The 23,798-nt window shown below is 37.1% G+C and overlaps 1 protein-coding gene across 50 annotated transcripts in view; it reads left to right on the top strand.

Moving 5' to 3' along the window:
• Positions 1–23,512, top strand: part of ZFAND4 (zinc finger AN1-type containing 4) — a 52,274-nt gene extending 28,762 nt beyond the window's left edge. For 10 of the 50 annotated variants that reach the window (XM_086381384.1, XM_086381378.1, XM_086381394.1 and 7 more), the window contains 6 exons: positions 2,231–2,417; positions 9,033–9,180; positions 14,050–15,225; positions 15,875–15,929; positions 21,494–21,611; positions 22,592–23,512. In XM_086381384.1, coding sequence (XP_086237510.1) covers positions 2,231–2,417; positions 9,033–9,180; positions 14,050–15,225; positions 15,875–15,929; positions 21,494–21,611; positions 22,592–22,727 — 1,820 coding nt within the window. In that variant the 3' untranslated portion in view covers positions 22,728–23,512. Of the gene's footprint in view, positions 1–2,215; positions 2,418–9,032; positions 9,237–10,311; positions 10,377–14,049; positions 15,226–15,874; positions 15,930–21,493; positions 21,612–22,591 lie in introns of all 50 variants that reach the window. The other 40 variants (XM_086381374.1, XM_086381367.1, XM_086381385.1 and 37 more) reach the window with 12 other exon arrangements.
• Positions 23,513–23,798: the final 286 nt, after the last annotated feature.

Genomic DNA, 23,798 nt, shown 5'->3' with positions numbered 1-23,798 from the left:
ATGTGTATTTTTTAAATTTAAAGTAAGTGAAAGTTATCACTACCCTTTTGTAGTTGAAGTGTTGTCATACATTTTGCCTACAATTTCCTGTGCCTTGTTTGTAACTGAAAAAGTCAAACCCTAGAACTTGTCTTATTTGATATTTTAGATTAAGTTTTTAATAAGTTTGCCTTTATTGAGTCAGCTTTTAAAATTTAACAGCTTGCTGTTGTCTACCTCCTTTGTTTGTTTGGTTGCTAAGTTGTGTCTGACTCTGCAACTTCATGGACTCTATTTTTCACCTGCTAGTCTCCTTTCCCCATGAGGTTCTCCAGGAAAAAATACTGGAGTGGGTTACCATTTCCTTCTCCAGTTGTCTGCTTTACATCATTGAAAACTTTGTGAAAAGGAAAAACTACCCAAATCTAGAACTTTTCCATACTGTATATCAGAAACCTTATTTTTAGCTACTGAGTCTTACTTGAAATTCGTGGTTTAGAAAATATCTTTATCATGTGAATGCTAGTAATACTTAGCTTTTAAAATTGTTTTTGAATTAAACATTATCAAAGCAACCTAGAAAAGGACTTCCTTGGCAGTCCAGTGGTTTGGATTCTGCTTCCACAGCAGGGGGCATGATTTTGATCCCTGGTAGGAACTAAGATCCTGCAAGCTGCATGGCACAGCCAGAAAAGGAAAATATTTTCCTTTCTAAAACTCAATTTTATCCTAAACTATATGCATAATATTTTATACTTGATGAAACCTAAGTGATTTTTCTATTCTGGAAAAGGATGTGTGTGTGTAGACATTAAGTGCATACACAGAGTCAGTGCCAACGACTCCTGAAGATGGGCACACTCTTGGTTTAAACAAGACTTCCCTGTGGTTTTAGTAATGGCAGCGCATAGCTTTTGTTTCTTGTTAATGTAATGCGGAAAGTGTTGCATAAATACATTTTGTGTCTATGAAAGTCTTATCAAAAACAAGGTAAATCTTACTGTGTTTCTAAAGTTTCTGTGTTTTATTAATAGTGGGGTATTGAATTTAGGATATGGGGACATCATTAATGGTTAATTAGCTTCAGACTTTAATATTCATTATTGTTGTGACTTTCTAAAGGGTAGTTTAGCACTGTGATTCTGTTAATAAATGAGCTACTTGAATGAAAGTTATGGAATTTGGGAAATTGTTGCCTCTTTAAGAAAGAACAGTGTTTGTGCAACTTGACGTGAAAATGTCTTTGGGAATGAGCTCTTTTTGCTGTAGCCATTACTTAGACGCCCCGATCTGGGGTTCAGGGGCTTTTAGAACATTGAGCCTGTGAGCTAGCCACCTCTTGAGGCTTGTTCCCACCACAAGAGCAGGATCTGTGGCTGCCGTGGATGAGAGTGGCTTGAGATGATGGTAGCAATATCATTCAAGCCTGACGACTGCTCTAGATCACTGGAGCCGTGTACGCTGACGAGACACACAGATGTACACCAGAACATGTGGGGTCCTGGGCGGATGCTTTCAAGTAGCAGCATATTAATCATTACAGACAGCAGTTTTTGTATAATAAGCGGCCCCCTTGTGGTCTTGAGTTACTATGTACCGAAATGGCGCCCCATTCCAGTACTCTTGCCTAGAAAACCCCATGGACAGAGGAGCCTGGAGGCTGCAGTCCATGGGGTCTCAAAGAGTTGGACACGACTGAGTGACCTCACTTTTGCTTTTTTAAAATTACCTGTCTTCACGTCAAGAAAGAACTCTGAGAAGAATCAGCCTTTATATAAAACCAGAAAGGAAAAAGGGATTCACTTCTAATTTCTAAAATATGCCTCCCAGTTGTGTGTGTGTGTTTTTTAAATCTAAAGTAAGTGGAATTTACATTAATTTTTAATTATTGATTGTTGAAACCAATATTTGAACGTATAGGGAGTGAAAGATATGAAGTGAAAGTAGTTATAGATAATTACGTCATAGAATCAGTGAATGTACACTCCAGTGGCCCAGGAAAGCCTCATGCATTTGGTTAAACCCTGTCTTTGTACATAACAACATATTTCTTTTCTCTCATATTAATACAGCATAGTAAATGTTGTACTAACTATAAAAAGACCAAAAACTTATTTGAAGAATATAATATATATGTATTGTATGCACAGGATTGTTGTTCAAATTTGACATGTTATATCCTGATGGTGTACAAAAATGCATTGAACTTGATATAAATTGAAAACTTATCTATCAGTGTTTCCATTTGTAGTTCCTCTGGAAGATCCACTTAAGGACATGGCTGAGTACATGGATTCCAGCCGAGATGAGGTCTGGGAGAAGACCTCCTGCAACAAGCAAGTTACACTTCTGGTATACCAAGAAGGAGATCAGTTGAATTTCTTCCGTGTAGTAGACAGGGGAGACGGCACTCTAACACCGTTGTCTGAATCTTTAAGGTAAAGAGGTTTCATTTACATGTCTCACTTAGGAAAGGAGAACGTCATATGATACACCCATAAACCTCAGGTTTATCTTGTGTTGTCAGGATAATCTTACTGTAGTCAAAAGATTGACTAAGTTTTATGCATTCTCCCCATCCCACCTCAGTTGTATAATTCTGAAATTGTCCTTCCTATGATTGTTAGGAGTAATTTCTAAAACTGAAGTTTCTTTATGGAGTAGGATTTTTTATAAAAATATTTGTCATTAACACTCTAAGATGCCTACTGGGTTATTGAGTTTTGTTATAATAGTATGATGTTATATCAATATAGCTATGGCATAATATAAAGGATTAAGCCTAAAGTTACTCTTTTTTCCCCCCAAATTTAACTGTTGCTTAAAGGTGGATAAATCTTTACTTCTCTAGTCCTATTTCCCTACTCTGTGAAAGGAGAGGGGGATTTCTTGGTGGGCCAGTTGTTAGGACTCAGTGTTCTCACTGACGGGGGCCCAGATTCAATCCCTGGTTTGCGAACTAAGATCCCACAAGCTGTGGGGCACAGCATCAAAAAATGATAAATAAATAAAATAACAAATTATATAATGTATAATCCTTAAAAAAAGGAAGGAGGGTTGTTTTAAAGTCAGAAGGAAACAAAGGTACTTGGGCTAGGCAGTGGAAAAGTTAGTAAATTGGGTAAGGTAAGTTTTAAGTTTCTGTGCACTCTGCCTTACTATGATTTTTTTAACCTTATTTCACTTTAAAACATTCACTAAACATTTAACTGAACTTTTATAGTCTGTTTTTATACTACACACTAAGTTATAAAAATTATATTCCTTCCTTTATGGAACATGAAATCTGCTATAAATTGTATCTATAATATAATTTTGTTATTTGTTGTAAAAAGACATTAAAGTCTCTGGAAAAGCAAATAAGAGGGTCTTCATTTTATCTGAAAGGTGGGGAGTTAGGAATAACCTCTGAGAAAAAGTAACCTTAAAAGAGAAGTAGGACAGGCAGCGAAGGAAAGGTTACAGGAGACTAAGATTTAATCCCACAGCATTAAAGCCTAGCAGCAGTCCCACGTGCACGGAGCTTAACTTGCCGTCTGGAGTCGGTCCCGTGGCTGGGGAGTCTAGGCACAGGTTAGCCGGTGCTCTTCTCAGGCCTCTGCAAAGCTGCAGTCAAGGTGTTGGCAAAGGCGCACCCCCACCTGGACATTTCAGTGGGGAAGATAATCTGCTTTCAAGCTCATTCACTTCGTTGGCCTGTTCCTGACAGTCGTATGACTGAGGGCCCTGGTGTTTTTGCTGGCTTTTGGGTAGAGGCTGCCTTCAGTTCTCTTTTGATTAACTCAAAATCAGCTGATTTTGGAGCCTGAGTTCTATCTGAAAAATCCCTCTACTTTTGCCATATTCTGTTGAATAGAAGCAAGGCATAGGTCATGCCAGACTCGAGGTTAGGAGAATATACAGGGTGTGAGCACCTAGAATTGGGAATCAGGGAGTTCCTTTAGGATTCTGCCTCGCCATACTTACTCTGTTGGCAGAGAGCAGACATCAGGAATGGCGTTTTTTGTTGACTCTGTGTCAGAATCTGGTTAGCACTGCAAACGTGCCTTAAACATAAAAGTGGAGAAGAGGGAGCAGTGAGGCCGCGGCTTTAATCCAGCGTCTCTCGGTTTAGGCCGTGAGTAGGATTCCTTTATGCCCGTCTTGCCTTTCGCCAGTTTGCGGTTGTCTCGGTTTTCTTCCTCAGGACGTCCTCTTTGGCTCTCCTTTACTAGAGGAGAGAATCTAAGCTCCACAGCTTGGCGTGGACGGCCTTTTACACCTGTTATCATTTTTATAGCTCCTGTTTACTATGCCATGCTTTTGTACTTCTTTTTCGTTTGCTTGAAACATCACTTACTCCTTTTACTAAGAGTAAACACAAAACTTCTATTTGTGTTTAAGACATTATCCAAATGTTATTATGGATTTCAATTAAAATTATATTATTGTTCCTCTTAATATATTCTTTGTTTCTTTTACTTTTCTCTGTAGTCACTTACCAGAATTGGACAAGGGATAGGGTGGATGAAGAAGCAGAGCAGAAAGTTCTTTTCTTACCCCGAGAGAGGCTTTCTTAACTCTTATAATAGGAGACAGCAACCATTTCTGTAAAGGGCCAGATAGTAACTATTCTAGGGTTTTCAGGCCAAGAGATGAAGTTAAGGATACCATGTAAAAGTACTTACATAACCAAATAAAACAAATTTTCACAAAATTTTTACAGACAAAATTCAAAATATAATAATTGAGTGTGTGTGTATCTAATTCAGGTCTACTAACGAGAAGAATGGAGTTCTCTTTTGTGGGAGTAATAGTTTAGTTAATTGGGGTTGAAAGCGTTACCTGTCAAAATTTGTGGAATCAGTTGTGAAAATTTATTTGTTAATATTGATCTGGAATGAGATTTTATTTATCTTGAAAAATTTGTACTTCCAAATACTGGTAGCAGTCCATGAGCACATGATTTTAACTGAGCACTTTCGTCACTAGGAAGGCATTTATAGAATACTCTTAGAGTATTTTTTGCTGTTTGCCTTTAGTGTGTGACTATGTTGCACTTCCAGTTGAACATAGGTGGAGCTTCTCAATTGCACATTTAAACAGATTTTTGAAATATGCAGGTTTCCTTTAACTTCCATGGACACTGTTGGTTCAGTGATACGTGACAGACTGAAGTATTACTGCGGAATGCCTTCTGACGAATAACACAGACAGCCGTAGGCTCTGCGTGCCTCGCATTTTCGTTAGCTTTGTACATTTGTTCGGCAAGGTTCTCCTGTTCTGTCAGCTGTGGCAGGTCTCACTTCTTGGGGGCTCAGACGGGAAAGAGTCTGCCTGCGGTGTAGAAAACCTGGGGTTCTTCCCCTGGGCTGGGAAGATGCCCTGGAGAAGGGAATGGCAACCCACTCCAGTATTCTTGCCTGAGAAATCCATGGAGAGAGGAGCCTGGCGGGCCACAGTCCATGGGGTCTCAAAGAGTGGGCCATGACTGAGTGACTCTCACTTTCACAGTTTCACTTCAAGCTATGCTTGGCGATTTAGCAACTTTTTTGAAAATATTCTTACCTGTGCTTATTTCATGCAGACTGTACATTGAGTCTAGTTCTTCAGTCACTTCGAATTTGGTATTGATACCCTGAATAAACAAAGACAACTGAGTAACAGGTGGCTTATATTAACTCATCAGAAGCCAAGGAAGAAAGTGGCTCATTTGCCTCCTCTTTTAACTGACTATCGATGTTGCTTCCACTGTTCTCATCTCTTCTAGAAATTGTTCTTGCCAAAAAATGGTCTTTAAACAAGTTTATTTTCTCTGGCCACGTTTTTTCAACTGCTGTGTTCAACTGCTTAATTCACAATTGGTAAACATTTCCTTGTGTGGCTGGTAGACAAGCCACTCTGAAGCTCCTTTCGGCTGCACTCTCATGTTCGTTCTCACACTGTGATGATATATTCCATTTTTTATTTTCTGCTCTTTCTTATTCTTGCTTTCCTGCAAGTTGGGCATGTTGTCATGATTCCTTAATCTGATAATGTCCAAATATGTTGTTTTTCTTTAGCATACCTGTAGTGAGTGTCCTTGTATCATAAAGACAGTACTCTGCTGCTTAATTGATCGCAAAATGATCTTCCCTGGTGGCTCAGTGGTAAAGAATCCAACTGCCAAGCGGGAGACCTGGGTTCAGTCCCTGGGTAGGGAAGACCCCCTGGAGGGGAAAGTGGACCCGCTCCAGTACTCTTGCCTGGGAAGTCGAACGGACAGAGGCGCCTGAAGGGCTATAGTCCGTGGGGTTGCAGAGTCTGGCAAGACCGAGCACTCTCTGCAGTGCTTTAAAACTGCAACTTTTGAAATTCATTCTTCTCTTTGTTTTGACTTGTTGGGTATGTACTAGTAAAAAATATCATTGTACAGTGATACACATGGCACTCAAAATGCTGTTGAATTATGCCTGTGCCACTGTGATTTATAGCGCTAAGCCACAGAGCAAAGCAACGAGAGAGCCACGTACAATTTCCGTAGTAGCTGTCAACTCTGCTGTTGTAGTGCAAGAGCAGTATGTGTAACGTGTGATCGAGTGTGACTATATTCCAGTAAAACTTTATTGGACACAAATATGAATTTCACATTTTCACATTATGAAATATTATTTTGAATTTTTTTCAACTGTTTAAAGTTATAAAGACTATTCTTAGCTCATGGGTCAATAAGAAATAAGTGGTGGACTAAGTTTGATCTTGGTCTCAGTTTGCCAATTCTTGCTCTAAAAAAGAAATAGAATTATTTGATTTGATGCAACATCTAGTATCAGTCATCACTATTAATCTCAAATCTTTCCACCTTACCGCTTTTTTAAGTGGGAAGAAATAAAAGGAAGCATTGCAAAAGTTAATTAAATTCTAACTTATCTGTGAAAGTCGCATGAGGACTTGGCTTCAGGATGAACAGTATTCTTGTTGAAATAAATATTGCATTTGCACATCTCTTATTCTTTAATCATATTATTAGATTAAAAGATTTATAAAAAGTTAAATATAGCATTCAAGAAAATATTTACAGCATTTAAATATAAAGAAGGATATTCTTGGATTAAGTTGATAAATTAATGTGTTATCCTAGTTACATTTTTCCATTTAGAAAAAACTTGAGATTGGCTTCTCAGTGAATCATGAATCTGTGCGCTGCGAGAGAAAACACAATAAGGTGGTGCTTTAAAAAATCAGGTGAACTTAAAAGTGTTTTTTACCTGCTACAATGCATCCCATGAAGTGTTTCTCACGTGTGTATGTATGTGTATTCACACACACACAGAAACACAGAAACACATTGGTCTCTGTGGGAAAACGGTAAAGGGCCAGCATTTTATTACAGGAAGAGTGAGTCAGAAACCTCTTTCAGCGTTCAATATGGATAAGTTTAAAATGCCATGAGATATAATGAGAAGTAGTTGAAGTTAAAGTATTATAAGATGAGCAAGAATAGAATATCTTGAGTCATTCCTTCCAACTCCAAGGGAGAACTGGCAGAAATCTTCACTCAGCCCTCATTTTCAGGTGTAGCTGGCCTCTGACGAGAGCCGTCACGCCCCTGAGCTCTGTCTCCCGTTTGGATAAGCATGGCGCAGTAAGGGCTGTTGCTTGGTGCCTGGGGACAGCAGGAAGCAGGGTAAAGCACCGGCTTTGGAGCCAGAGAGAGGAAGGACTTGAGTCTTAGATGCATCGTTTACGCGTTCTGATTTTACTCATGACTGAACAGAATCATCTAACTTCTCTCAGCTGCAGGCTCCTCATTTATAAAATGGGGTGTAATATCATTTCATGTAAATTCTGTGAGGATTAGAAGTATTATGTGGAAAGTGCCTGGCGATTAGGCGTTGAGTAGCGAGCAGCAGTGCTAACTTGGTCTTCTGTCATTGTGCCAGTTTTCGTTTTATACTAGACGTGTCTTGTATTTAGGTGGAAATGATGGTCACAGACCAGGCAGAGGGACTGAATTGATCGTGGAGGCCCGTTCCCACCGTTACTCCTCCTGACGCCATTGCTGCTGTGTAGTGTAACTGACCCATGGTTTCAAAACGTCACCAGTTTCACATTTGTTTCCCTAAACGTGAATTTTAGGAAGGGACACATCCACTCCCAGCTTCATCTTTGCGTGATGGCAATAGTCCTTCAGAAGTGGTAGGGAATATGCCTTGCTAGGGTTGTCTTAGATTGTTTCCATTTCTTAGCAATCATGTAGAACAGGAATCTTATTAATTCTCATACTGCTTTAGCATGCATACTTTAGTTCTCCTGTAGTACACTGGACACAGTGACTAATATAAAGTCTTGCTATGCTCTATTTAAAATTTCAGTCATTCTTCAAATACACTGAGATTATGTAGCCATTTAAGTTTTCCCCTTATTGAAAAAGTTGAATGAAATTACAATTATTTGTGTTCTAGCAAACATTTATTAAATGTTTAATAAATCTAGCAAACATTTATTAAATATGTGCCAGGCATTGTGCCAGGTGCTAAGACTGGGAAGATGGAAAAAGCCCAGTATTAATACCTGCTTTCAACTTGCTCACATATAGAGGAGTAAGAGGGAAAGATAGACATGTAATAGCGGGGCAGTGTGATAGTACCCTTATACCATGGCATTATGTAGTCAGAAGGGATTCCAAATAATAAGGTGTGAATAGATGTTATTGTAATTGATCAGTAATTGGAGTGTCTTACATTTGTAATAATTTGTCATGACGTGACCAAAGTGTGTCTTTTCATTGTAAAATCTATGCTATTCTGAGTGGTTCCGTTTCCAAACAAAAGATCTTCGCTTATGGTATATTGACTTTAAAGAAAAGCTCAGTTATACTAGATTTTTGATAAAGTTAAATTATAGTATTTATCCTCATTTATTTTTTCTCATAAGAAATACATTTTTGAAGTACATTTGCCTTGAACTTCCATTGAGAAAATGAACTTATTTTATCATTAGTATCATCTATAGCTTTATATTGTACTTAAATATTTTTAGTCATTGGGCAGGTATCAGGTGCATTTCAATAGCAATTATCATTTTCTTTGCAGTAGTGGTTCTGTGTATAGTTTGTATGCTGATGAAGATGAGGAAATAGAGCCTTCTCCTTCTGGGCAACAGATAATTGAAAATTCAATAACTATGAATAAGATGAAGCTGCTGAAGGCTAAGATGGAGAACATGAATCTCAGCAAAAAGGTGAAGCTGGGCCAGGTCTTTCTTCAGTGTATCCTTGCAGGGCTCGCAGCATTGAGGTCTGTTGGTAATTGTTGGGAAAAACATTTATATAAAATGTTATTCATCTCAAGTTTCTGACCTCATTTATTGAAATATTAACTGTAAAGAATTAATTTTTTTCAGCCAGCAGTGTACTTAATGTGATAATATTGCACTCAAAATAACTCATGGCTTTAAAAAATTTCATGATTCTAGAACTAAGAAGGATAATAAAAGAGAGTCTAACCTTAATTTTGCAAGTTACTTTTTAAAATGCTGTTAATATTTACTTATTAGGGATAGGTCTGTCTGGGGTTGGTAAGGAATGTTTAGCTATCCTAGATATTGTCAGTTTTCCAAAATAATTGAATGAATTCTCTCCAGTAGTGAATGAGAGTTACAGTTTTCATGGGTTCTTACCAGTATTTGATATGGTTCTTCTGTTTTATTTTTGTCATTCTCATTGGTGTGTAGTGGCATTACATTATAGTTTTAATTTTCATTTCTCTGATTAATGAAGTTGAGCACCTTTCATATATTTATTGGGTATTTGGATATCCTTTTTTGTAAAATGTGTATTCAGTTTTTTTGCCCATTTAAAAAATTGGATTGTGTTCATTTTGCTTACTGATTTTTTTGGAGATTTTTATATATTCTGTATATTAGTTCTTTGTCATATGTATAGCACTACTCTATAACTTTGCTTTTCACTCTGTTAGTAACTTTTTCTTTATTGAAATGTACTATGTACATAAAATAAAATTCACAAGTCTTTAATATTGCTTGATGAATTTTTACATTTATATACAGTCATGTAGGTACAACTCAAATTAAAATAGGACCTGTTTTTCTCTCCACGTTTTCTTACAGCCTTTCCCAGTCAGTGCCTCCCTTTCCCTGCTCCCAGAATAACTACTGTTCTTACATGTGTCGCCACAAATTAGTTTTTACTGTTCTTGAACTTGGTACAAATGATATCGTATGTAATATACTTCCTTTTTTTGGTCTGGTTTCTTTTGGTCAACATAATACTTTTGCAATTCATCCGTTTGTTGCATGTATCGGCTCATTCTCTTTTACTGCTGTGTACTAATCCATTGTATGACTATACAGGCATACCTCGGAGATATTGCAGATTCGGTTCCAGACCGCCACAATAAAGCGAATATCACAATAAAGTGAGTCACACGAATTTCTTGGTTTCCCAGTGCATATAAAATTTATATTTACACTATACTATAGTCTGTTAAGTGTACAATAGCATTATATCTAAAAACAATGTAAATACCTTAATTGAAAATACTTATTGCTGAAAAATGCTAGCCATCATCTGAGCCTTCAGTGAGTTGTAGTAGTAACATCAAAGATCACTGATCACAGATCACCATAAGAAATATAATAATAATAATGAAAAAGCCTGAAATACTACAAGAATTACCAAAATGAGACCCAGAGATGCAAAGTGAGCAAATGCTGTTGGAAAAATGGCATCAGTATAGACTTGCTCAATGCAGGGTTGCAGCAAACCTTCAACTTGTAAAAAAGCAATATCTACAAAGTGCAATAAAACGAGATATGCCTGTACTTCGTTTATTCTTTCTCCTTTTGACATTTTTGGCTTTCGTCAACAAAGCTGCTTTGAGCATTCTTTTATACACGTCTTTGGTGGACACATGCACTCTTTTCTTTGGGGCATGTAGCTAGGAATGGATTTATAGAGAACCTCTGGGCTCTTGATTCTGTTCTATTGGCCAGTATGTCTGTCTTTATGCCAGTACCAACTTTTCTGATTTACTGAGCTTTGCAGTAGGTTTTGAAATCAGGAAATGTGAGACCTGCAACTTTGTTCTTTGTCAAGATTATTTTGACTCTTTGGAGTTCCTTGTGGTCACTTGCGAATTTTAGGATGGATTATTCTATTTTTGCAAAAAAAAAAAAAATCCATTGGGATTTTTTGATAGGAATTATATTTAATCTTTAGATCCATGTGACTCATGGCTCTGAACTCCTTAGTTTACAAATATGTAGAATATTATATATCTTTTTTATTGATTTGTAGTTTAATATCACTGTAGTCAGAGAACATACTCTAAATGATTTCAGACCTTTGAAATAAGTTGAGGATTGATTCGTGACTAAGCATATTGGTAAATGCCATTTGGAAAGACTGTAGTCTGATACTCTGTGTGTGTGTGTGTGTGTGTGGTGGTCTGCATATATCAGTTAGATAAGTGTTTTTTGTGTTCGATCTTCTGGAGCCTTTCTGATTTTTGTGTGTGTCTGTTTTCCATCAGTTATTGAGAGAAATTTATTAGAAATCTCTCCTTTGGTTGTGAATTTGTGTGTCTTTTCTTTTAGTATGTTTATTTTTGCTTTATATATTTTGAAACTGTCAAACAAGGTCAGATGATATAGGACAGATTTGTATGATATCCAAGGAATTACGGTATCTTCCTTGTAGTTAGTATTATAAATACTGTTATTTATTATTATAAAAATGTTTGTCTTGTAATGCACTTGTGTTAAAAGCTATTTTGTCTAATATTAGTATAGCTAAGCTAGCTTTCTTTTGATTTATATTTCTATCGTATATCCTTTCCATTTTATTACTTTTACTCCTATGTTTCTACATTTAAGAATTTTGCTTATAATCAATGGATGATGGATTTTTTTATTATCTTTTTATTCAAACTGACAAGCTTTTCATTCTGTAACATTTAATATAATTACCAATACATGTGAATTTTTATCATCTTACTGTTTGTTTTCTATTTAAACACCTGTTTTATGTTTCTTTTTCCTCTCTTTCTTCCTTTCTTTAATCTACTTTTTGTTTTTCAGTTTTTATCCTGTTACTTTGTTATTAGTAGTTTTTTCAAATGGTTGCTCTAGAGATTATTTGTACATTCTTGACTATAGTATAATAAAAATGATTTTTATCCCTTTTCTTTTAATGCTAGAATCTTAGAACACTAACTCCAGTTACACTTAGGAACATCTTTTGTGTCGTTTTTGTCATGCATTTTAATTTACATATATTTTGAACACCTCAAGTTGTTTTATATTGCCAATATTATTTATATTTATCCACATATTTACCTTTTCTGTTGCTCTTTATTCTTTCCTGCAATTACTTGCTTCCTTTAAAGATTATTTTCCTTCTGTCTGAATCTTCTAGTGCCCTTTTTTTTTTCATTTATGACTTTTGGCAATTAAATATCTCAGTCTTTGTCTGAACCCTTACTTTGCCTTTTTTTATTTTGAAAAATGTTCAGTCCTTCAGAAATGTTATACCTGTGAACATCCATGGACATTTTACCTAGATTCAACAGTTAACATTTTTTCCACATTTGCTTTCTCTGTTTTTTTTACCTGATTCATTTGGGAGTTAGTTCCCCCTAAATATTCAGTATATAACTCCTAAGAATAGAGTCTTCTCCTATATAACTGCAATACAGTTATCATACACATAATTTATCACTGATACACATTATATAATCTATATTCATATTTCTTCATTTCTCAATAATGTATTTGCTAGCATTTTGTTTTATTTTGATTTTTTGTTCTCTCTTCAGTTTGAGATCTAATCAAGAATCATGTGCTGTATTTAGTTGTAATGTTTTCTTGGTCTGCTTTTTTATGCAGAATTATTTCTTAGCCTTTTTTTAAACATTCATGTCAAATAGTTTTGAAGTGTTGGTTAGTTTTGTAGAATATCCTCAATTTGAATTTATCTTATTGTTTCATCATGATTAGATGCAAGTCAAACATTTTTGGCTGGATATTACATTATCTACTTATTCTTATATTTCTAGGTTGGGAGTTTTGGTATTTCATCAGGTATTCCATTCTTTGTCATGCTCATATCAGTCCATATCTTAAAGATAAGTGCTAAGGCTTCATATTTTTAATTTTCAGCTTTAACCATACATCATGAATTGCTGTGACACTTCTATTAAAATCAACTATATTGGGAACCCCTAGACCACTCCTAGATTTGATGGTTGGGTTTGCTTGAAGGGCTCACAGGACTAGCATATCGTTTTACTCATGGTTAAGATTTATTTTAGCAAAGGGGTACAAAGCAAAATCAGCAAAGGGAAAAGGTGCTTGGTGGGTGAAATATAGAGGAAATCAGGTACAAACTTTCCCAATGAAGTCTCATAAAATGTATATACTTACTTTGTCTGTGAGTTTGATCAGCACATGTGGAATGTTGTCTACTAGGGAAGCTCGTTAAAGACTTTGTGCCCAGGGATTTCATTCGGAGCTCTTAATGAAGGCACCCTCTGCCTAGCATGTACCAAAATTCCAGACTCCCAGAAGAAAAGTCAATGTTCAGCATAAACCATATTGCTTGCACAAACAAATTAGGCACAATGAAGGTAGCAGGAACCTTCTTGAAATACAAGTTTCTAGAAGCCAGCCAAGGGCCAGACTTGCAAGCAGGCGTTTTCAAGGATAGCAGTTTAGGTCATGTATTAACTCTCTTCTTCAGTAGCTACCTATCCAAACACTTGACTCATCTTACTAGGAAAAGTTGTTGGGGATCTGAAATAGGTCAGCTGTGTTATATCTAATATAATCAATTTTCTTCTCAACAAAACTGACAGTCAATAGTGATGAAAAGGAAAATTGGTTTTCTTTAACATTGTTGGAAATTATACTCAATGAGGAAAGATAGCAAAATTCTTCTCAATCATAAGCTTAAGATTTTAATCTTTTTAAATATTTTAGATTGAGGTAATCCAATTGCCAATATGTAAGTAACCTTTTCTTTGATAATTTTTGTTATTGCGTGGAGAAAATGATTGTGTAAAGAATTATGTATTCATTCCTTTCTTTTAGCCTAAGAAAGCTGTCAAGGTAAAACCTCGTCCGCCCGTAGCTCCTCGACCTTGTAGTAGTTCCACAGCAGCTGCTCGCCATAGGTTGTTAAGAGTTCTTCCCCACATCGGGCAGTCTTGTTTACCTTCTCCTGGGAGCACACATCTCCCTGACTTGGCCAGCAGTGCAGTTTCCAGTTTGGCAGCTCTGCCCGCTGCTGATAGACCCGTATCATCGATCACTAGTGATCTTCTTAAGGAAGGTGAGAACTGGGAGAGTTACGCACTGTCTCACTCCAGTAGTGGCTTCAGACTACCATCTCAGATGCCTCACATGGAGTTTGAAACTGACAAAGAGCTTGCTGATGCTGTGCTCCACCTTGGATCGTCCCTGCCTCGGAGGACAAAGCACTTTCCGGGAAGTCTGTCATCTAACAACGAGGATGACACTGTTTTATTTCCAACTTCAGAAGAGTGTGTCACTGAAGAGTCACTTCCACCTGAAGTGGGTTCATCTGCTTCCATTACAGAAGGGAATGCTGGTGAACAGAGCAGTGGCGTAGGAGGCATGCGCAAGGTGAACCCAGAACCCTGTCTCATTAATGGTGATAAAGGGTCGAAAGCTAAAGAGCAGCATCTGAAACACGCTGCAAAAGTGTGGAATGGTGAATCGGTAGAGGCTTCAGTTCTCAGCCGCCGTGAATTAAGTCCTCACAAGAATAGACTCTTATCACCTCTTCGCTGTTCTGCACCAACGTCACTCCATAATTCTCTGGCGAAACCACAGAGACAGTCCAAATGTTTTGAGTCTGGGAGCCTCCAGTCTTCTGCTTCACAAAACCTGCTTCGGTCATTGGATGTTCGAAATACATGTGATTCGTCTTTCTCTAGGACTACTCGCTTTCGAGCTGTTAAAGTTGATTCAACTGGGAAAAGATCTGATATTATTTCTAAAGTTGAGGCTCGGGATATCACAGAAATGGCTAACAGGGCATCCAAAGAGCCTGTTGGTTTTGTAAATAATATAGGTTTTCTTGCTTCGCTGGCCCGGAGCGCAAGCAGAGACAGCTTACAGAGTGCACGTGGGGCAGGCAGGCTGCGGGCCTCTGGAGTTGGGCTGTCTGCAAACCTCCAGCATTTTCAGGAAGAAAGCCTTAGGAGAAGTTCTCCTCAGTTAGAAACTACAGAATTTTTTTTAGTAAGTATTTGCCTTTCAATGTGTTCTGCTAGTTATCCTTGTAGTGACTCAGGGTACTTTGTTTTTTGTTTACATGTTAAATAAAGAGGTCCAAGGTTGAATTCTTTTCATAACTTCCTCTTAAAATGTCTGTCTAGTTTATAGAAAAATTTTTGACAGTTGAATTTTAAATAATGTTTTAGTTCTAAATTTAGAATTATAATTTGAAAGTAATTTAATATAAACTATTTTTATAGTACCTTAAGATTATTTTAATTTTAAACACTTTATCATATATTTTAAAATGCTAAATATTTTAATTAATGTTTTTCCCTAATAAGAAATTTTATTTGAGCCATCAAATTTCACTCTCTTCCATCCAAGTATTAACCAGGCCTGACCTTGCCTAGCTTCCAGGCGCAGACAGGGTCAGACACATTGAGAGTCATATGGCCGTAGACAGCTGTGGCTCTCTTGAAGGTAAAGAATAAGTACGGTATTGACGGATGTGACAGCCAGGTACCAGGTTAATTTACTTAAAAACAGATTAAATAATTTAAAGTGAAAGTTCATCAACACTTTCGTCATAAAATGTAATTATTTCATGTTAGGTGATCTCCTCTGTTTTCCATTAACTCACCTGTATAGATGTTTTGTGTTTTCATTGTAGTCTGCCCGTGGTTTTGGAATGAATGGAAATAATACAACATCAGGGAAAAGAGTAGGTAAGCTACAGATAATTTTGAAAACAATATAAGGTTAATAATCATAGCATTATGCGTACTATGAATGTGAATTTTCAGAGAGTACTGAGAAGAACATTCTCTGTGGTGTATACAGAGCAAACTTCCTTAGACTTTGTTCCACTGAAGAAACGATTGAGAGAACTGACCGTAGGGCATATTTGAAGACTGAAACAGAAATTGAGGTTGAGGTCTCTATTGTCTGGAAAAGGATATGGTCTATGTGAAAAGATAAGATGAATGAAAAATTAACATGTATTTCACAATTTATCTAGTCCTGGCCACTCGAGAGCCATGTGGGGTACAGGATGAGTTTTGAGAAAATACCCTAGAAAGGTGTTTCTTAAACTCATGGTCCAATATCAAGGACAGTAAGAGCTCCACTTGATGAACTGGTTATTTCTGGATAAAAGAAAGGGCTGGTCTCTTTGACTAGCACTTTCCTTATTAGCGTTCCTTCTACCAATGGTGTCTTAAAGGCATACTGGCCAAACACTTGTGAAGAAGCCATCACTTCACCTTTTGTGTCCTGGTGCCCAGGCTAGGGATGGAGACTAGCACATGTGCACCGCGTTTGTAGCCCCAGCTTCTAAAGGCTACCTTACGTATTATGGTTGTCATGTGCGTTTCCTGTCTTTAAAGAGATAACTAAGGTTTGTTTCCACTACTGTACAAAGCCCAAGGTTCTAAAGTTGTAATATATCTACTTTTTTTTATTGTAATAAAATTTACTATCCTAACCATTTTTAAGTGTACAATTGAATTGTGTTAAGTACATTCACATTTTTAGCCAACCAGTATCACCATGTATCTCCAGAACTCATTTCATCAAAATGGAAAAATCTGTGCCCATTAAACTTTAACTCCTCATTACTCTGTCTCCCCAGACCCTGGCAACCACCGTTCTGTTTTCTGTCTATAATTTTAACTACTCTCGGTACCTCACATAAGTGAAATCACTCAGTATTTGTCTTTTTGTGCCTGGCTTACTTTATGTAGCATAATGTTCCCAGGGTTCACCTATGTTGTAGCATGTGTCCAAATCCCCATACTTTTTAAGCGGAACAACATTCCGTTGTGTGTATACACAGTCTCTTGCTTTTCTGTGCGTCTATGGATGGACACTTGTGTCACTTCTACAGTTTAGCTACTGTGAACAATGCTGCTACAGACACTGTACAAGTATCTCTGTGAGACTCTGATTGCAGTTCTTTGAGTGCATATCCAGCAGTGGCATTACCGGAGCATGTGGCAGTTCTGGTCTCAGTTTTTTAGGAGTTGCTGCATCTGTTTCCATAGTAGCTGTGCTGTGCCACATTCCCAGCGGCAGTGTGCAGGTTTCCAGTTTCTCTACTTTCTCACCATATTTGTTATTTTATGTTTTGTCTGATAGTGGGCATCCTAGCAGATATGAGGCGGTATCTTACTGTGATTTAGATTGGCATTTCCCTGATGACTAGTTATGTTGAGTACCTCTTAATGTGCTATTTGGAGATCTTTGGAGAAATGTGTGTTCAAATTCCTTGCCCTGGAGGCAGGAAATAAAAAAAAAACACCTTGCCCATTTTTGAATTTGTGTCTTGGTTTTCTTGTCGCCATATATTCTGGATATTAATTCCTTATGTATGATTTGCAAATTTTTCTCCCATCTATAGGTCACCTTTTTACTCTGTTGATGATGTCTTGATGCTCAACAGTTTTTAATTTTCATAAAGTTCAATTTGTCTCTTTTTTTTCTTTGTTGCCTGTGCCGAGTATTGTGTTCAACAAATTGTTACCAAATCCACCGTTAATGAAGCTTTTCCTTTACGTTTTCTTCTAGAAGTTGTGTAGTTTTAGGTCTTACATTAGGTCTTTAATACATTTGAATTAATTTTTATATATGGTGTAATGTAAGGGTCCAACTTCATTCTTTTCCATGTGGATATCCAGTTTTCGGGGCTTCCCTGATAGCTCAGTTGGTAAAGAATCTGCCTGCAGTGCAGGAGAGCCCAGTTCGATTCCTGGGTCAGGGAGATCTGCTGGAGAAGGGATAGACTTCCCACCCCAGTATTCTTGGGCTTCCCTTGTGGCTCAGCTGGTAAAGAATCCGCCTGCAATGTGGGAGACCTGGGTTTGATCCCTGGGTTGGGAAGATTCCCTGGAGAAGGGAAAGGCTACCCACTCCAGTATTCTGGCCTGGAGAATTCCATGGACTGCAGTCCATGGGGTCACAAATTTTTCATCCAGGTTTTGAGGCTATATTCATTAAAAAAAAAAAAACCTGTCCTTTTCCCCATCAAATGGTCTTATTAGTACCTTGTCAAAAATCATTTCATTATATATGTGAGAGTTTATTTCAGAGTTCTCTGTTGTGTTCCATTGATCTGTATGTCTGTCTGTATGCCAGTGCCATGCTGTTTTTGATTAATGTGTATCTACTTTTAATATTATAATTATTTTCCTTTGAGCATGTGTGCTAAATTGCTTCAGTTGTGTCCAACTCTTTGCGACCCCGTGGACTGTTGCCTGCCAGGCTCCTCTGTCTATGGGATTCTCCAGGCAAAAATACCGGCATGGGTTGCCATACCCTTCTCTAGGGGATCTTCCCAACCCAGGGATCAAACCTGCATCTCTTACATATCCTGCATTGGCAGAAGGTTCTTTACCACTAGTGCCACCTGGAAAGCCATAAATAGATGGCAGTTTTCTTTTGACATCTATTTAAATCTGTCTTGTACTAATCCACAGCTCAGCCTCTTGGAAGTTTGAATTGTACTTGTTCTATCTCCCTAAACTCTAATTCAAGCTACAGTGCTTTCTTCTGAAACTGCTGTTGCTGAAAAGATCTTCATAATTTTCAATCCAGTGGATGATTCTGTACACTTAACTTGATTGTTATGGCCCTTCTTCTTAGAAGAGTTTTTCTCTTTCCTTTCTTTTTTTATTCTGGGCTGTTACATTTTTGTAGCTTTTTGTTTTTGTTTCTGTTTTTTTTTTTTTTTAAACTTCAGGTTTCTTTTGAACTTGTTTTACCAGCCCCTCTGCTTGTCCCCAGATATATACTCTTGATTGATTTCATTTAGGTCAAGTCATCAACTGCTACCTGCAGTTTATGATTCCCCAAACTAGAGCTGTGTAACTTTTTGCCATTTCCTTCCTGCCATACAGTAATAACAGTATCATTCTCAATTACTTAGAAGAGTTTGTGAAAATTCTGGTGTAAGTTTTGTTTAATTGACTTAAGGTTTTCCATTGGTTCTCTTTGCTTTTCACTGTAAGGTCTTCCTTGGAAATCATACCCATCCTCATCATTTTAGTTATCATTTTTAGGCAGATGACTACCAAACTTGTATCACAAACACTGCCTTATTACTTTATTGCCTGACTTTTCTTTTGGGTGAATTTTTATAGATAATTGTGTTAGACCAAATATTAAAGTAGGAAGTACCAAACAAGTGCCTTAATCCAAATATCTTTATTCTCATTCTGAAAAGCAACTTTTCACATCAGCATTATTTTATTGACTTTTTCTGTTTTCATATATGTTCATTACATATTTGAGAGAAGGCTTCAGAGAAGAGTTAATGATTAGTGATATCTTCTTACTGGATAAGTAGAATGTTACTAAGTTGACAAAGTTCCTGAGCGTTTTAGAAGAGGAGGTGGCACTTGTAAATGGATCTGGTGTGTCATTCAGGGTGGGGATGATGTGGCACGTGATAGAAAATGGCCCTGGAAAGTTATAAAGGCATATTGGACACACAAGTCCTTGAATGTCAGCCCATGGAGTTTGAATTTTTCCTCTTTGTAGGAGGGAACTTACCTATTTGGGCTGGTTCCCAGCATAGAGTATGTGACTAATACTTGTTTTTTTCTGTAGTGGGGAGAAGGATAAATGGAAACCATTGTCATAGGAGAAGACTGCAGTTCTGTTTCTGTGCCACCTCATGCTGGTCACTACTGTGTGCTCTGTTTCTGCACATTCACAGGAGTTTGTGAATGAAAAAGGGTTGGGAAACTTAAGTACCCCAAGGAAAGAAAGACATGAAAATAATGACTACGCTGAACTAAATTTTTGTCAACAGATTTTTTTTTTAACTTCTGTTTAAGGAACAATATCCTAAGCCTGAATTCCAGAGATAATTGCAATTAGATGGACGTCAGAGGGTATCTGGCAGTATGCGCCTTTCCTCTGCATCCTGTGCAAATGCCTGTCTTATTTTCATTATTTAAGAAGAGGAAAGCATCCCATCACCTTGGTGAAATGTTCTTGATAACTCTTAAGTGCCCTTGAAGAAGAAAGTGCTTATTAGCTTGAGTTGCTACCTGACCACCATTAGGAGTCATAAGTTAGTTTCCAGTTTGGGGCAGTTTTTTCCCCCCAGTTTTGGGCAAGATCTGGGAGTGTATTTTAGACTAGTCATAAAGCATTCATTTTATTCGGCTTGTATATACAGAACCCAACCCGGATTGTGGCAAAAGGCATGCTGCCAATTAAATGTAATTCAACGTTTTGAACCCTTGAAGGATTACTTTCAGCTGCTACATAGCATTAAGCCAGGCCTCCCAAAGCTGTTTTGGTAGAGAGTGGGCGCCATTTCCACTGACACGCCTTCCCTTTGTGTTTGCTTTGTTTGCCTTTTCCTCCTTGGCCTTTGGGGCCACCAAGCACTGGGCACTTGTACTTTTATGTAACAGCTTTGGATGACGACATTGAGCCTCTCTGCTCGTCAGTGGGGTTTCTTGGAGTTTTGCTCAGTTTTAAAAGCATTTCACTTAGTATTAAACTGATTTAATCCTTTCTCATATAATAGCAGATGTGCTCTTACATTTAAGATAAAAAGTCAACCTGTTGCTATAGCCCAGAGTTTAGTAAATATATTTTGGAACGGTCGTAGTACCGTGAAATTGAACAGTGCACCCTACAAGTCACTATTGATAATACCGTATTTTATATAATTTTAATATTTTAAAAATTCAGAATGCTTTTTATTGTGAGAACTGAGTTGACCTTTGAACACTTAGAAACTTAGGGAGAAAAATACATGTCCTGTTATCTTAAAAATGAACAAATTGAAGCTTTAAAGTTAAATAATTTGCTGATGGCTCGATGCATTTAGTTTCTGTGGTATAATTAGCACCAAGAGCTCAGTTTCATGACATTCTCGTGCTCCTGCTTGGCGTGAAAGAACAGGGTGATTTTAATACGTATGTTATTCCTCAGAAGCTTCATAAATACTATTTTGAGCCAGACATTTTTCTTGATTCTCTGTCAGAGTGTAGTGTACTTTAAATATACGTATTGCCTTCAGAAATAATCAGAAAGGTATTGATATGTATAAAAATGTCTTAGTCAGTAGAAATTACCATGTCTTAAGAGAAATAACAGTTCTAGTTCATCTTTATTACAGACTCTGTAAATAATTTTAGATATAAAAAAGCACAAATTGATATTTATGGCTGAGAGGTTTGCTGTGACAGGATGTGTTTAATGTTTTGTTTCTTAGTATTTCACATTTAGAATTTTATTTCTGTGTTAATCAAGGTGTCCTTTCTCTGAACAGGAGAATGTAGTCATCACCTCCCGCCTGTGAAAGCCCCTATTCAAACAAAGAAGAAAACAACAAAGCATTGTTTTCTCTGTGGAAAGAAAACTGGACTGGCTACTAGCTACGAATGCAGGCAGGTTGGCTAGCTGAAAAGTTGAGATGCTTGCTTTGTGGTGACCCAGCTTAGGGATACAATAGAAAATATTCTTTAAATTGCCGCTTCATAATATCATTTAGATGATGTTCAAATAGCACTCCTCAGCTGAACTCCTTATTGGCTGAATAAATAGCAGATAGATAGCTTACGCATTTCCAAACTCCTGAGATCCTCTCCTGCCCTTTAAAGTAGGATATATAAACCAATTGAAGAGTGTGTTCTCTTTGTCTTATGATAGATAGTCTTGGTTTTTCTTTGAATGTAGCTTGGGAGAAAGCCTCTTCCAAGATTCTATTTTAAATTGAATAAAAAGGACTAAATTTAATGTTAATGTACTGTTAATTATATGGTACACTTTTGTTTCAAAAGAGATGAATAATATGTTTACAAAAATAATGAGTTTTTCTACCAATAACTATTTAGTAGTATTGATTAATATGCTCCAAGGATGGTGTCTGCTCTTAGGTTGAGGCCAGGCATTAAGTAAAGCTGCTGCTTTTTAGAGTGTATTCTGTTCAAATAGAAACAGCTTACCTTATTGCTGAAATACTTTAAAATCCTTCCATGGCATAGTTAGGTTTTACATAATTTGATTTTCTTATAAGACTGAATTTCTCAGAAATCCACGGTTTGCCCAGGCTTGCCAGATATGAAAGAAGGCGGTGCACGTATCTATTGGCTCTCGCAGCTTTACTGCTTCATAAAGGTCTACATCCTCTTTCACTTCAGAGGAGATTCTTTATTATACACTTGGACATTCAGGGACAATTAACTTGTTCTTTTTTTGGGGGGGGGTGCCTGTGCTTGTTTATGAGTATAAGGGAAATGTCAATTCTGAAATTGCTAAAGAGAACCGAAAGGCTCCTGTTGGACTACCTGAAGTCAAGCTTTGATCTCCCAGAGAGGAGGCTCTTACAGGAATGTGGCTATTCACATAAACTTTTTTTGTGCTTTAGATGTGGAAACAACTTCTGTGCATCTCATCGCTATGCAGAAACTCACAGCTGTACCTATGATTACAAGAGTGCAGGGAGGAGATACTTACAGGAGGCAAATCCTGTGGTTAATGCACCAAAGCTTCCAAAAATCTAACTCTTGCTCTGCGCCTAACTGTTCTGCACAAGGAGTCGTATTACAGTGACAGAAGAAATATTGTTTAGACTGCATTATTTTTGTTCGACTCCAAAAGACTTGCCAAATAACAAAAGCTTATTATGTATACTGTTGTAGAATGAGAAAGCTACTGTATTTGACACCTTTATTCTTTGGTGAATCAAAAAGTTTAAAAAGTAGTTTTAAAAACTTCATAATGATGTAGCTCTGTTATTACATGTCTTGTGTTAAGTATTTGATATTGCAATTTTACTAAACAAGTCTTCAAAAGATGCACTTTAGGAAGCTGACACTGACTGCGTAGCCAGCTTCCATGTTGTACAGAAATGAGCTGTCATATAATGGCTCTACTCAAATCTACAGTTTTTTTGTGGGGGTGGTGTGGGTGGGGATTTAAAAAAAACCCATACGTGAAAGTTCATTGAATTTACTGGCAAGTTCCTTTTTATGTCAAGCTTTTTATAAAAAAGAACATTTGGTTTTCCAGTGTGGTTTTAACACATGTATTTCTTCTGTATTCAGATTGGCATTTGGTATGTATCCATTCTACAATATAAAACACATCATGTTAATCATAGTATATCTCTCTTAAAATACTGCTTTTTGAATGGTAGTCCCACTTGTTGCCATTAAATAGAGAACCCAACTTTTCACCTTTTGAAAAGTGAGTATATTGAAAACAAAATCTCAGAGCTTGGTTTGTTTTTCTTATGTTGAGTGCTATTACCAGGAAAAATTCAAATAAATATTCAATTTCATTATGATTTTGATTTGATTATTTACAATAATTTTCTCTTATAAATACTTAAAAAATAAAACCATTTCAATAAATCAGTAATTTATTCTGCTTGGAAAAAATGACTATCAGTATAAAAGAATTCTTTTACAGTATAAGGATCCTGCTCCCCAGATGTAGCTAATACAGCATTCAAGCTTTGAGGAGGCCGCTTGCCTTATGGAAGCTTAGTTGAATCTGATGCTGAACCCTGGCAAATAGCTAACAGGCAACCCACGTGGACTCTGCAACTCTGGTCCAGCCCGGGTGGGACA

Source organism: Bos grunniens, chromosome 28 (assembly GCF_055505025.1).
Source record: "Bos grunniens cultivar Pamir isolate PY7600 chromosome 28, Bosgru_T2T1.0, whole genome shotgun sequence".
Taxonomy (NCBI): Eukaryota; Metazoa; Chordata; class Mammalia; order Artiodactyla; family Bovidae; genus Bos; species Bos grunniens.
This window is presented reverse-complemented; position numbering and strand designations above follow the sequence as displayed.